At 35.4% G+C, this 14,910-nt stretch overlaps 3 protein-coding genes across 3 annotated transcripts in view; all 3 read right to left on the reverse strand.

The window, feature by feature from the left end:
• Window positions 1-876: 876 nt before the first annotated feature.
• On the reverse strand, window positions 877-1,983 carry LOC106302916. The gene has a single exon (XM_013739314.1). The coding sequence runs from the start codon at window positions 1,981-1,983 to the stop codon at window positions 877-879; it is 1,107 nt and encodes a 368-aa protein (XP_013594768.1).
• Window positions 1,984-12,208: 10,225 nt separating this feature from the next.
• On the reverse strand, window positions 12,209-12,974 carry LOC106302917 (the record flags this gene model as incomplete). The annotated part of the gene is made up of 3 exons (XM_013739315.1): window positions 12,209-12,238; window positions 12,294-12,724; window positions 12,821-12,974. Coding segments are annotated over 3 exons (615 nt in total), but the record flags the coding sequence as incomplete, so codon positions are not given.
• A 1,738-nt stretch (window positions 12,975-14,712) lies between these two features.
• Window positions 14,713-14,910, reverse strand: part of LOC106302918 (glutathione S-transferase T3-like) — an 878-nt gene continuing 680 nt past the window's right edge. The window contains exon 2 of the mRNA XM_013739316.1: window positions 14,713-14,816. Within this exon, the coding sequence (XP_013594770.1) occupies window positions 14,713-14,816 (104 nt within the window). The remainder of the gene's footprint in view (window positions 14,817-14,910) is intronic.

The following is a 14,910-nucleotide window of genomic DNA, read 5'->3' on the forward strand; positions in this document are numbered from 1 at the left end:
CACTACTATTCAATATCATTATAGAAATATAAAGTAGTATACATTAGACTCATATGTGAAAAATATGTTTTTTTTTAAAAAAAGCTTCTTTTATATATATATATATATGTATGTTTCATCCAGGTCCATCAGACAGTTTCCAAGGCAGAGCCCAATACAAAAAAGAGCCGAAGCCCAGTAGTGGTTAAAGGTAGAGCCCAATACAGAAGAGAAGAGGAGAAGTCATAGCGGAGAAGTCTAAGCAGAGATCGATCGGATGAGGAAGAGGAGGGATCCGATGATAGATGGTGGTGGTTCCCGTGAGGAGATGGTGGTGGTTCCCGTGATGGTTGTGGGAGCGAGGTTGAGCTAGCTGCTGACCCATAATTGGAATATCTCTGAAGCTAGTCTTGGATTAGAGTCCCTGAAGCTGGAGCTTTTATTTTTGATCAGCGCTGTCGTGGAAATGGTGATAGAGTTCGAGGAGCGGTAGCGTTGTCTGTGCAGGCGATTGTTTCTCTCAGTCCAAGAGTAGTAAATCGCTACTTGTCATGCTAAGAGACCAAGTATTCGCTCAGGTTTTGGGCATGATCGTTGTTGCAAGTACTGAAGGAGTTGGTGCCAAGTGCTGATCGGTCTACATCGAGCTTTCCGTGCTAGTGTCTCCCAGATCACCGATGAGAAAACGCAGTCGAAGAACAAGTGATCTCTTGTCTCATCCGCCAGGTTGCAAAGGGTGCATATAAAGGTAGTTTGGAGGCCCCAAGATAGGATTCTATCTTTAGTGGGGCATCTGTTCAGAACTACTAGCCAAGTGAGGAAGCTATGCTTAGGGATTCCTCTCGGGTTCCAGACCACTTTATTCCAAGGGACCAGAGGTTGGTGTTGCTTTATGAGTCAGTATATCGCACCGGTGGAGAAGACTAAGGTAGCTGAGCCGTTGGGACACCATTCATACATGTCCTCATCAGTGTTGAGAGTGATGGTTGTTAAGAGGGCATGAATTTCTACCTGCACATCAGATCTTGGTGCCCATATTAGCCAGACACCATTTCGGTGAATGTCATGAAGAGTTGAAGTGGGTGTGATGCCTAGTGCCGAGTAGGAGGGTAGTCTGAGAAGTTCCCTGATGTTGCCAAAACTGCTCCAGTTGTTGGTCCATAACCTTGCCGAACGCCCGTTGCCTATCTTGATCTTTATCCAGGGGTAAGCTAGATCTCTCACTCTCAATAGTTTCTTAATTGCAAAGGAATGGCTCTGCTTCTCCTTTATAGTCCAGAAATTGCTTTTGCAGTCGCTTAGGATCGTCTTAGTGAACCAAGCGACCCAGATAGAGCATGATCTGAAGAAGAATAGCCACAACAGCTTGAGAGTGCATGCCTTATTCCAATAGTTGAGGTCTCTGATCCCGAGTCCTCCTTCCTCTTTCGATAGAGTGACTGTATCCCAAGATACTCGAGCAGAATGGTGCCCCTCAGTGGTTCCTCTCCACAGGTATGCTCCACATAACGAGTTTATAATTTTGATGCATTTCTTTGGGATCGTGAAGGTGGAACACCAGAAATTTGAGATCCTTGCAATAACTGTGTTGATGAGAAGTAATCGACCAGCAAAGGATAAAGAGCATGCACTCCAACTATAAATTTTCTTTTTCACTTGCTGAATCAGGGGTTCACAGTTTGCTAGGGATAGTTTTTTTGTTACCAGGGGCACCCCTAGATATCTTATCGGTAGAATGGCATGAACCAACCCCGTTGTTGATGAGATGTTGTTGATTTCAGGTTCAGTTAGGCATATGCTAACCGTTAGACCCGAAACCTCAGCAAATTGCTCCAAGATCCTCAAAACATTTGTTACCGATTGCAGCGATCCATCACAGAAGATAAGGAGATCATTTGCGAAGCATAGATGAGTTAGCTTGGAGTCTCTGCATTGTTGGTGATAGCCAAATTGTCCTTCAGCAGCGCCCCTGTCTAGGAGGAGGGAGAGACAGTTCATTGCCATTACAAACAGGTATGGTGACAAGGGGTCCCCTTGCCTTAGCCCACGAGTGATTTTAAAATAACCTTGTACTGTTCCATTGAAACCTATCATGAAGCTTGGGGTGGTAATGGAGGAGTGGAGCCAGACGAGAAGCGGGTGAGGCATGTCCATACCCTGCAGGATGCTGAAGATAAAGCCCCAATCAACGGTGTCAAAAGCTTTGGCAATATCAACCTTGATCGTGATTCTGCCCGGGCCTCTGTTCCTATGATAGCCGTGTACTATTTCAGAAGCAAGGATATTGTTTTCCACAAGAAGACGACCTTGGACAAAGGCAGTCTAGTTTGGGAGTATAAGAGATGGGAGAAAGGTTTGATCCTCTTCACCAGCAGTTTAGAGATCAGCTTGTAAAGGGTGTTGCAACAAGATATGGGCCTAAAATCAGTGATTGCGGAGGCTCCTATCCTTTTGGGCACCAGAGTGAGGATCGTGGAGTTGATGGAGTATGGGAGGAAGCCTGTTAGGAAGAAGCGCCTTACGCAAGCAATTACCTCTGAGCCTAGGAGATTCCAGGAAGTCTTGAAAAACCCCAAGGTAAGACCATCTGGGCCTGGTGCCTTGTTTGCATTTAATTTGCACATCAGTTTTCAGATTTCCTCATCGGGAGGCAGCAGTATCATTGATCGGGCACTTGCTTCAGGGCAACAGAAAGTTGATAGAGCTTGGAACTAACTCGGAGGGTAAGGGGAGATAAGCGTTGTCTAGGGAGCCTGGAGCTGATGGAAGTGAGTGATCGCTATTGCTCCCATGATCGCAGGATCAGTTACTACTTCCCCAGTAGACAGAGTGAAGGATCGTATAGAGTTGAAGGAGTTGCGAACTTGCATTAGCCGATGGAAGAAGGTGGTGTTATGATCTCCTTCCTTGGGCCAATTGATGCGTGATCGTTGTCTGAAGTATCTTTCTTCAATAGATCGCAGAAAGTCCCACTTGTCATGGAGTTCTTTTTCTTTTCGAAAGTTCTCTTAAGTGGGGCTTGCAAGATATGTGAAAAATATGTTAATATACAAATTATAAACTAACGGATCATATGAAAAACTGCATGAACTCCATGCATGCAAATCAGAAAACGCAACTCCATTGTAAAGTATTACGTACAGTTAAATAAGGTAGAAACTATAATGTAATTACAATGAAATTTGATCGTTTCCTAGTTGAATAATACGTATACCAGAAAACGAGCCAACCAAAGAAGACAGTAAAACCAATCGTGTTTAGGCAGCATAATGAATGATGTGTTGGGAAAAAAAATCAGGGAAAAATATGAAGCATGTGGGAGACTATTGTTTTTCTAAAGAAATTAAACAACCACTAATCATTTTGGTTGTCTTCTAATAACCTACTTATATACAAAATCAAGTGATATATTAGGCCCGGGTATTCGAATTCTCGGATTGGATCCGAGTTGGTTCTTATCAGGTCTGGGTTTTCCGGGTCCTAGACATTTGGATCTAACTAGGTACTTAGTGATGCGCTCCGAATCAGCAGCAGAAACAAATCAAGAAGGCTTGGCTTATGGGTTTAAGATCAAACGAGATGAGCTTGAAGTATACTGAAAATGTGTTTATGAATATGTTTCAGCCCAAAAAAAGAAGGGCTAAACAAGAAAATACAAGTCATGGTCGAATAATATATCAATTTGACGACAATTCAGAGACAGAAGCACGAGATCAGCCGAAGAGTTTGGCGACCACAATCTTTCAATTTCGGTCAAGTCAAGACATTTATGATTTTTGGTTAATTCAAGGTCTTTGGTCAAGTCTTCCTTGTTTTTATAAGTTGCTAATTTCTATGCTTGACTAGTCTTTTGTATGCTTTGCCTATTATATAAAGGTCATTTGATCAATGAAATAAAATAAGTTTTGAGTGATTATTTTTGGAACCATGAGAGTGATTCTCATTTTTCTTTCAATGGTGTGTAATATCCATTGATCAAACCGACTCGTCCTGGTGCGTCATATCCAGGGAATCATCCTCTTTGTCGTATAGGTGCATCATATCCTTGGACATTGAGATGGGAATATCAGCAATCTTCCACATTTGTTGTGCGACCCTTCGATCCAGCATCATCTGGAATTGGGAATATCAACAGCCTTCCGCAACTGTTGTGCAACCCTACAATCCACCATTTCTCATTCGATCCGTCTGAGATCATATCCCAAAGTTTGGCTGAGTGATTCTTCCCTATTTAGGGCGTATCAAATGGTATCAGAGCAATGATACTATCAGACTTTAGTTGGTGCTTGATATGACTCACAATTCCACCAAAAGAAGGATTTCTAAACGTTGCCTAATATGACGCACATGTCCAACTAAATAGAGATTTGTTTACTCGGAGATAATCTCACCAAGAAACAAAAAGTGTTCTACAAAGAACAAAGAGATAAACTCAAAGAAAAGGGAAAAAGAAATGCTTTATTTCGCGGCTCATAGGCCCTATTTATAGGATTACAAGTTGTAGAAATCCAAAGAAGAATGTGCTAAAAACAAGACATTGAAAATAGTAACAAAAACTTGACTAAATAAAGTCTTTGACTGAAACTTAGACTGTCTCTTGATATAGCCACGACCAGGACTTTGAAAAATGAAGAATATGCTCCAAATATGGGCCAAGACATGTCTTTTTAAGGCCTGGTCGAAATCCATCTTTTTTCCTTAGCCAATTTTTATCGGTTTCTCTATTTGGCTCAAACAAGTCTGTTTTTGATTCTTTTTTGTAAACCATCAAGCCCAAGACTTTCTTGGACATTTAGAACATGAATAATCACCTTTGGCATGATTGAATTGGTCGTTGGTTCATCAGAAAGAAGATTAGTCATTTCCAGCTTCTCGGGTGGTCTGAATTCGCGAGAACTGAAGATCACCTGATTTGTAAATGGCATAACTGTCACATATGAACTATGTTTGATCTGATTCTTCTTCGAGGAGCTCCGTAATTGAGCTGAGAACATTCTCCAAGTGATTTCATGGGTAGAAGCCTCATGGTTTGGAAGATATGATTCAAACAATTAACATATATCTTTACTGCTTTCCATGATTAAGTCATGCATGTCTGTTTTGCACATCATTTAGAAATTTTCGGTTCGGGTCCGGATTAGTTTTTGTCGGGTCCGAATTTCAAATCTATAATTTTAATACCCGTAAAATATATGTAAAATTCAGATATATTTCGGGTTCGGGTCGTTTCTGATATTTGGGACCCAAACTGGACCCGAAATACCCGAACTAGACTTGAAAACCCAAAAAAAAATCTGAATAACCAAAAAAATATCCAAAAGTATTCAAATAGCTGAAAAATATCCAAAAATTTATCCGAAATCTTATCAGAAAACCCGAAAATACCTGAAATTTTACATGAATACCCGAATTATATTTTTTTTTGAAAATCAAAATTTTTATCCGAATCTCGAAACTATATCCGAAAACTCAAATCTAAAACTTAAAAAATGCCGCAGTACCAAAAAAATACCAAAATATCCAAATATACATAATATAGTATTTGTTTCGGGTATCCGATCAGATCTCGGGTAAGATCTGCACCCAAACCGAAGCCTGCGGGTCCAAAGATAAATAACCCAACATGTACTTTAGCATGGACCCGGATCCGAATCTATATTTTCGAGTTGGTTCTGGTTCGGGTTTATAGATCCGGGTAAAATGTCCAGGCTTATGATATATACAAGAGTCAACAAGAGCTGACCCTAGTCGGACATGTCGAATATGTCACATGATAATGGACTGTCACATGCTATGTCTCTTACCTTGTTTCTCTGCGGCTCTGAAAGTAAAATCACCCATTGTCTTGGAGCGATTTCAAATTATTTTATGTTTTATGGGTCCTTGGAATATAAAGCTTATTTAAACGGGCTGATTTAAATGGTGGCCCAAAACTAAGAAAGGCGTACGTTCCCACGTACGCACGCGCACAAACCACAAAGAGGAGGAACTACGAAACACGCTCTGTCTATCGAATCACGACTTGTGGCGCGTGGGATACTCAAATAATGACGTGGAGCCGTTAGACCATCATCAACCGGATTGCTTAAGGGGGTGCTTATTTTAATTAGGATTTTTTAAAAAAAATAGGTTTAGTGTGAAGAAGTGATGCTTAATTAGAAGAACCGGCTCTTGTGGGACACGTGTTCCATTTTGGATACATCTTTCTCTCTCTCTTGACGAAACCTTCATCAATCTGCTTCTCTCGATCTTCCGTATTGGATTTACCGTCTAAAGTTTCTGACTTTCCGAAGAGAAAGTAGAAGAGTAAGACGAAGATCATAGCAACAAAGCAAGATTGCTCTCTTCTCTGTAGATATTCCCCGATGGGTTGTTTTGGAAGCAGTAAGAAATCGAGCAAACGATCAGAGACTTTGAAAACCAGGAAGACCCTCGGTGGTACAAACGATCAGACTCAACTCTGTTCAGGTACCGAGTGTGATTTCGATTTCATGCTGTTCTATTTGCCGTATAACTGATTCTGGGTTTTAGGTTTTGTGTTCTCTTAAAAGAGACAACATGTCAAAGTTTTGATTTTTTTCTTGTATGTTGCATTAAGTATCCGAATCTTTAATTTGATTTGGTTTAAAGTCATACTCTTTCCATATGTTGTAGATTCCATAAAAGTTTAAAATGTTTATATACAAAAATATAATACTTTATAATAACCTTTAGTTCATATACTATTTAAAAATATGTTATTAGAAAACTATGAAATTGTAATAATTCATTAAAAAAATTAATGACAAATCAAATTTTAATTATAAATAATTTTTTTATTTTAATTATTACAAAATATGTTAAAACAAGTTTAGAAAATATTACAAAAATTTCAAATATTTTTTCATAAAATAATGTATTGATGTAGTAACAAAAAATAAATTCAAAATTCATGTAATCTTACAAACTCAAAAATAGTTGTGTATTTTTTCAAAGTTTTTTTTTTTGAAAAAATATTCAATTTTGGAAATAAATATTCAAACTCAAAATGATTATATTTTAAATTTTACAAATGATAAAAAGGGGATTTACCAAATATGACTCAAAATTTGATTTTGATCGCTAAAGTATACCCAAACTTAAATCAAATGCAAAAGTAACCCAAAAGCCTTGTGAAATTACAGCCAGCCCCTTGTGACCAAACAAAAAAACATAACTCATTTTTACGAATATATCCCCGCTAAGTCTTCTGAGTCTTCTAAGACTCTATTAAATCTTCTGGACGACGTCGTCAGGTATAGTTGATCTTAAAAATAATTTATAAATTTTGTAAAAAATATTTTGATAAGCGAAAAATTAAAATCATGTAATTAGAAACAGTTTTAAGTGATATAAATTAAGATATAATAAAATTGAATTGTTTTCAACAAAGATGAGTGAAAGTAGTGAATCATGATATTCTTTGGTCTAGGGCTTGACAACCTATGTTGTAGTATTGTATGTATTCTTAGAGTTAGATTTTAGAAAGCTTAAATATTTTTTTTTTAATTTTTTTTATCTACATGTGATTATTTCTGTGTATAGTAAACACTTTTTAAGTTTAATTTGATTTTATGAAGTGTTTATTTAGTTAATTTAGTTTAGGGGTTATGTCTAGGGCCTAGACGACTAACATGTAAGTCGTCTGGGAAGTCTTCTAACTCTCGCTAAAATATTTTAGTTTCCCGCTAAAAATATTGAAGTCTTCTGGACGACTTACAAGTAAATTCTGATCGAAAATATTTAACCTTATTGAAATTTTTGTCTCCATATATAAAAAAGAATTTACACATTCTCTCTTCTCCTCTAAAATAGTTGCAACAAAAATGGTATGTTCCTCATTCTAAAACTATCAAACCTCTCTCTAATCTCTTTGAACTTATAAATACCAAACTTTATATCAATTTATTGTTTTTGTCTCATGTCTTTCTCACTAGTTTATCTTGTTTTGCAGGTTTTTCATCACATAGTTCTCGTCTTCCACTCATTTAAAGGTATATTTATTAATTTTAGATATGTATTTTTGTGTGTTCTATAAAAGTAGATCTATCTAGTATTCCACTTATTTTCTCTGTTTTAAAGCCATTTGAACGATTTGGAGATGCAAATTTTTCAGATTTGGATTTGGATATGCAGGTTTTTCAGATCTGGAAGACTTCTGGGCTAGAAGAAACGACTTCCAGGAAGTCTTCTGACAGAGTCTTCTCCCATGTCTCCCTTTAATAATAGATCTGAGCGTTTTGGTAAGTTCTTATGCTGATTTTTCTTCATTTGGTAACCTCATTTTGCATAAAATTCATACTTGTTTCTAAAACTAAAATTCTCCAAACCCACTCTAATCTCTTTGACTTGAAAAGACTAAACTTTATACGAATTTTTCATTTTTGTCTCATGTCTTTCTCACTAATCTATCTTTTTGTTGCAGGTTTTAATCAGATGGTTCTCATCTTCCACTTGGATATGTATTTTGTGTGTTCTATAAAAGTATGTCTATATAATTTTCAACTCATTTTCTCTGTTTTTAAACCATTTGAACATTTTTTGATATGATATGCAGGTTTTACATATCTGGGTATGATATACATGTTTTCAGATCTGGATCAGACTTTGGAAGACCTATGGGAAGTCTTCTCGGAAGTCTTCTAAAATATAATGCGCTAGAAGACTTTCAGGAAGTCTTCCAGGCGACTTCAAAGAAGTCTTCCAGACGACTTCCAGGAAGTCTTCCAGACGACTTCCAGTAAGTCTTCCAGACGACTTCCAGGAAGTCTTCCAGACGACTTCCAGGAAGTCTTCCAGACGATTTCCAGGAACTCTTCTGACGGGGCCTTTTTCATATCAAGTGGAGTCTAAGCTTGTCTTTGTAGAGGAATGATCTATAATAGTTTTGTTTGTGATATGTTTTGTGATTTGCATGTGTACACCTTTAGTTATGACTTTTTTTGTAAATTTGAAGAGATATTGACGAAAAGTTTGGTAAATATGTTCATTTTCCACGACATTATCTTGCCAAAATTACTTGACATAATTGAAGTTATTGATACAACTTCAATAGCAAAACACAATAACACAAAAGATTAATCAAATTTATTACAACTAAGGAAGAAGAATCCTCAAGAAAACTTAGTCAAATTCACAAAAGATAAAACATTACATAAGTTCAAAGTTAAAACACTTTCATTAAATACATAAGTAAAAAGTATATCTTATGATATGAGAAGACATGTACATTAAACCATGTTACTTGATATTCTTGAAGTTACTTAACACTTTTGAAAATTAAATAAGCATATCTTAAAGTTACTTAACAAATTTACAAAAACTAACGTAGAATACTTCCGCGGAAGTCTCCTCAATTAGCTAGAAACTTTACTAAGCATGAATGTTGGTAACCTTATAAATATCACCAATTAAGTTATAAATTTCATTCAGTATCCCCAATATTAACTAATATACATGAACTAACAAAAAAAAATTAAAAAGTCTTTATAGTAGTTTATTAAACATTGACGCAGACGACTTCCACGGAGGTCGTCTGGTAGACTTCTAGGAAGTCGTCCATTTAGGTTAGTTTTCCAATTGATTTTTAACCTAGACGACTTACATGTAAGTCGTCCAGTAGAAAATTAAAAATCAATATTTTGTTATAACTAGACGACTTCCATGTAAGCCGTCTCATGTTAGTTTTGCAATTGAAAATAAAACAAAAAAAATTATTTTTTTTCTAAACGACTTACATGGAAGTCGTCCGTCCGACGACTTACATGGAAGTCGTCTAAGATAATCAAGGTTTGACCAGAATCTCGGAATAAAATCATGGACGACTTCCGTGTAAGTCGTCTAGACAAAAATAATTTTTTTGTTTTATTTTTCAATTGCAAAACTAACCTGAGACGACTTACATGGAAGTCATCTAGATATAACAAAATATTGATTTTTTAATTTTCTACTAGACCGTCCAGGAAAAGTCAAAATTTTGACACAATTCGGTCAAATGCAAAACTAACTCGTTTACCCTAGACGACTTACTCGTCTCGATTTTTTTTTTTTAACAAACAAAGATTGACTACTTCCATGTAAGTCATCTATAAAAACACATTTAAAAGTCAATTGGAAAACTAACATCTGCATTGACCAGAAGACTTCCATGTAAGTCGTCTACAGCCAGACGACTTACCCGGAAGTCGTCTGAACGAACATATCTGGAAAAAAAACTAATTTCATAGTTTCAACTAGTGAAATAACTTGTTTAGCACACAAAAGTCTTTTCCAAGCACCCAGAATCTCAAAAAAAAAGTGACCCACCAAGAATCGTAAGCTTCAATGGCTTAATGAACCATAAAAAAATTAGAATCAAAATCTTGGGTTTTTTTGGATGAATATGGAGAGAAAGTAAAGAGATGTTGTTTTTGGTTTATAAAAATTGAGAAAGAAATAGTGTAAATCGATTTTAAGGTGCATTAAGAGCTTCAAATTGATTGTTCATGGTGGTTGGTGTATTGATGGCAATGACAATATTGTGAATACTTGAGGAAGATGAGGGTGATAGAGTAAAATATGCATTTTCAAAAAAAAAAAAAAAGTGATAGCATTTTCGAGAATAATCTGAACTTTAGGGGTGAAAGAGGCTAGTCAAAGTTCCAAAAAAAACATGGATTAGTTTTGTGTTTGACTTCAAGTTTTGAGTAATATTTTCAAAAAGCCCACGATAAAATCATGATAATAAATAATAATTTTACGAAAAGATAAACTGTATATGCTGTAAAAATTAAAGTAATCTAAAATTTTGAAATATTAATTAAAAAAAGAAAACTTAGTATCATAACAGTAAAACAATATCCTCTATCAATTTACTAAAAATAATATGATAGATGCTACTATATATAAAATTTACGAAAATAATAGGGCATGTAAATATAAATTAACGTATGTTTATATTATTTAAACAAAACAATGTTTTTACTTATAAATCCCGTAAAATCTAAAATGATATATGTTAAAGTATGTTTTTAAACACAACATGTAAATATAAATTATCCTAAACATGTAAATGTAAATATATTTTATTTATATTTTCTATATTATAAATAAATAATTTTTAAAAATGTATTATATGTATAATGTATAAATTAAAGAAAAGAAATATTTTGAAGAGGTTCTCTATTTTATTATTTCAGATTATTATTTTATTGTACCTAACTCGAAAATAGATTCGTAAGTAAATAAAATTAATAACAAAGTAAAATGTATTAAAAAATCACTATATATTAATAATACCATAGAAATATAAACAATATTATTATAGATTAACACAATATATATAACACTAAAATAGAAATATATATTTAAAACAAATTGTAATAATATCAAATACATGTATAAAATAAAAAATATCTGCACGGACGTGCGGGTCAAAATCTAGTTATAAATGTAAGCTAGTTTTATGTTTATATGGATGGTTTATAGATTTTTAATATTTTTAATATTTTTATCTGTTTAATAATTTTTAAATCCAATCCGGCTACGTGACCGACTTATGGTAGAACCAGTTATCAGACCCAATCCGGTTATGTAACTGGTTCATGGTCGAACTCGGTTCAACCACTGGTCGGTCCGGTTTTAAAACACTAGTTAGAGCGGAAGTAGACACGAACGCTTCAACAGTTTCTAGGTAACTGCAAGTTGAAGGAAATAACCCTTTTTTAAAGTAGAGTGACTTGTGAAAGAAAGAACCATTTTCGTAGCTTGTGGAGCTGTGGTGAATTATTTAATGTGATTACGCGGAAGCTTAACGTAGAAGCAGACGCAAACGCTTTCACAGTTGCTAGGTAACTGATTAAAGAACCACTTGCATAGCTTGTGGAGTTGTAGTTAATTCTGTAATGTGGTTAGTCTCTCATGTCAGAGCATCAATGAACCCCCTCTTGGGTTCATAAGGATTTTTTTATATATTTTTAGTGGGATCATGAATAGTGATAGAACTTCTATCTATTGTGTTCTTACATTGGTGAACCTGAAAAAGGGGTTCATAGGAATAAAATAATATATTTTTTTAAGTTTTCAATATATTGACAATACATGAATAAAATATAATAATTTTTAAAATATTTTAAAAAATTTTATTCAATACATTAAGAATATTCATGAACATACAAAGATTATTCATCTACATTACCAAACTTTTTCCATATATTTTCAACTAAATCAGCTTTCAAACGATCATGTTTCTCTGAATCTCGAACTTCATTGCGAATGCCTAACATATTACCGATATTAAAACTTGTTCTCATTTTCACCTTGGAACTTCTGCTTGACTCTCCTGACTCGAACTCAGATGTATCAATTTGAGTGTATCCGTCTCGTTCGTTCTCTACTATCATATTGTGCAATATGACACAAGTTCTCATAATCCTTCCTATCTTTTCCTTGTCCCATAATAGAGCTGGGTTTTTAACTATTGAAAACCTTGATTGCAATACTCCAAAAGCCCGTTCGACATCTTTTCTGGTGGATTCTTGACGTTCAGCAAATACCTCTGCTTTAGGACCTTGAGGAAGTGGGATGGATTGGATCAATGTTGACCAATTTGGATAAATTCCGTCAGTAAGGTAGTAGGCCATACGATAAGTGTGGTTGTTGACCTTGAACTTAACTTTAGGTGCTCGACCTTGTAAAATGTCATCAAAAACTGGTGACCGATCAAGAACATTGATATCGTTGAGGGTACCTGGTAATCCGAAAAACGCGTGTCATATCCAAAGATTTTGTGATGCCACAGCTTCTAAGACAATAATCGGCTTTCCTGAACCACGTGTGTACTGACCTTTCCAAGCCGATGGGCAATTTTTCCACTCCCAATGAATACAATCAATGCTGCCTATCATCCCTGAAAACCCGCGTACCTCTCCAACATCGAGTAATCGTTGAAGATCATCCTCATTAGGTCTTCTTAGATACTCATCTCCAAACAATTGTATTATCCCATTAGTGAAATTTTCCAAACATAAACGTGTTGTACTTTCACCAAGTCGGAGATATTCATCATATGTATCTCCCGATTGACCATATGCTAGCATACGTATAGCTGCCGTACACTTTTGAAGTGCAGATAGCCCGTACCTTCCGTGAGCATTTCTTCTTTGCTGAAAGTATGGAACTTCACTACTTAGGTGATCGACAATGCGAAGGAACAATGGCTTGTTCATTCGAAAACGCCGCCTAAACATTTCCGGTGGATATGTAGGATTTTCCTTGAAATAGTCGTTCAATAGTTGATTGTGTCCTCGTTCCCGATTTCTTTCGATATAAGCTCGTCTCTTCGGGTTGTTGGCTTGACCATCAAATATTGAGTCGATGAAATTATCAACTACTTGGTCGACCATTTCTTCTAAAGCTTCATCTACTTCATCACTTGATGAGGAAGACATTGTTGAAGCAATTTATTTCTCTTTTCCTTCCTACAAAAGGCAAAAGGGGGTTTGTGAATCATATTTAATCCTATTATTATTTTCTTTATTTCTTCGAAATTTTCATTATATATTTTTTTTTGATTAGGGCTAGATATTTTTCATTAATTTTTTTTTTCTTGTCTATATGGTATGTATTGTTGTCTTTTATCATTTTTTGAAGTTAAAACTTAAAAATATTATTTTTAAATTCCATAACTTAATTCCTTTAAAACTTATAAAAACATTACTATCTTACAACAACATTATTATTATTTTCCTTTAAAACTTATAAAAACTTATGGATATGTAAAAAACAGTGAAGAAAAGTTTTGAACTAACCTCTATGGATTGGTTGATGACAAGGAGAAGTGATCGTAATGTTGACAAGAATCAAAGCTAGTGTGGAGAAGATAATGATTGTATGAAAGTGTGGTGATAGTGAGAAGAATCGTGGTGATGGTTGAGAAGTGTATGAAAGTGTGGTGATGGGTGTATGAAAGTGTATGAAAGTGTGGTGATGGTTGTATGAAAGTGTATGAAAGTGTGGTGATGGTTGTATGAAAGTGTATGAAAGTGTGGTGATGGTTGTATGAAAGTGTATGAAAGTGTGGTGATGGTTGTATGAAAGTGTATGAAAGTGTGGTGATGGTTGTATGAAAGTGTATGAAAGTGTGGTGATGGTTGTATGAAAGTGTATGAAAGTGTGGTGATGGTTGTATGAAAGTGTATGAAAGTGTGGTGATGGTTGTATGAAAGTGTATGAAAGTGTGGTGATGGTTGTATGAAAGTGTATGAAAGTGTGGTGATGGTTGTATGAAAGTGTATGAAAGTGTGGTGATGGTTGTATGAAAGTGTATGAAAGTGTGGTGATGGTTGTATGAAAGTGTATGAAAGTGTGGTGATGGTTGTATGAAAGTGTATGAAAGTGTGGCGATGGTTGAGAAGAATCCAAGCTAGTGTGGAGTGATAATAGTTTTGTGAGAAGAATCAAACAACATTTTATATATAGAGGAGTGAAAGAGGAATTGCACAAACAGAAGTGAGAGACATAGTTTATATATAGAGACATATTTTATATTTCCATGAATCAAGTTGATCGGGTACATACACCCATGAGTACAAAACAGAACCCGCGGGTACATACACCCGTGAGTAGAAAACAGAACCTATGGGTACATACACCCATTAAAGCCGATGAAGTTAAAAGAAGTGTAGAAAGATACAAAATTCTACACTCTCCTGTGAATCAAACTGACATTACCTACTACTACAAGCATCCACCTCCTACAACCCGTGACCTGAAACCTAAAGAAACCGAGATAAAGAACAAGCATCCACATCCACACACATCCACCTCATGCAACCCGTGACCTGCAAAGCAAAACAGATTCAAACTTATTCAATAAACTTAAAGCAAAACATATTCAACAGATATCAAATGCCATCAAGTTCATATAAACCATTA

The sequence above is a fragment of the Brassica oleracea genome, chromosome C7, assembly GCF_000695525.1.
Source record: "Brassica oleracea var. oleracea cultivar TO1000 chromosome C7, BOL, whole genome shotgun sequence".
Lineage (NCBI taxonomy): Eukaryota > Viridiplantae > Streptophyta > Magnoliopsida > Brassicales > Brassicaceae > Brassica > Brassica oleracea.

What these genes read in the sequence shown, in the direction of transcription:
- LOC106302916 (XM_013739314.1), bottom strand. Translation starts at nt 1,983, where the DNA reads ATGGCAATGAACTGTCTCTCCCTCCTCCTAGACAGGGGCGCTGCTGAA.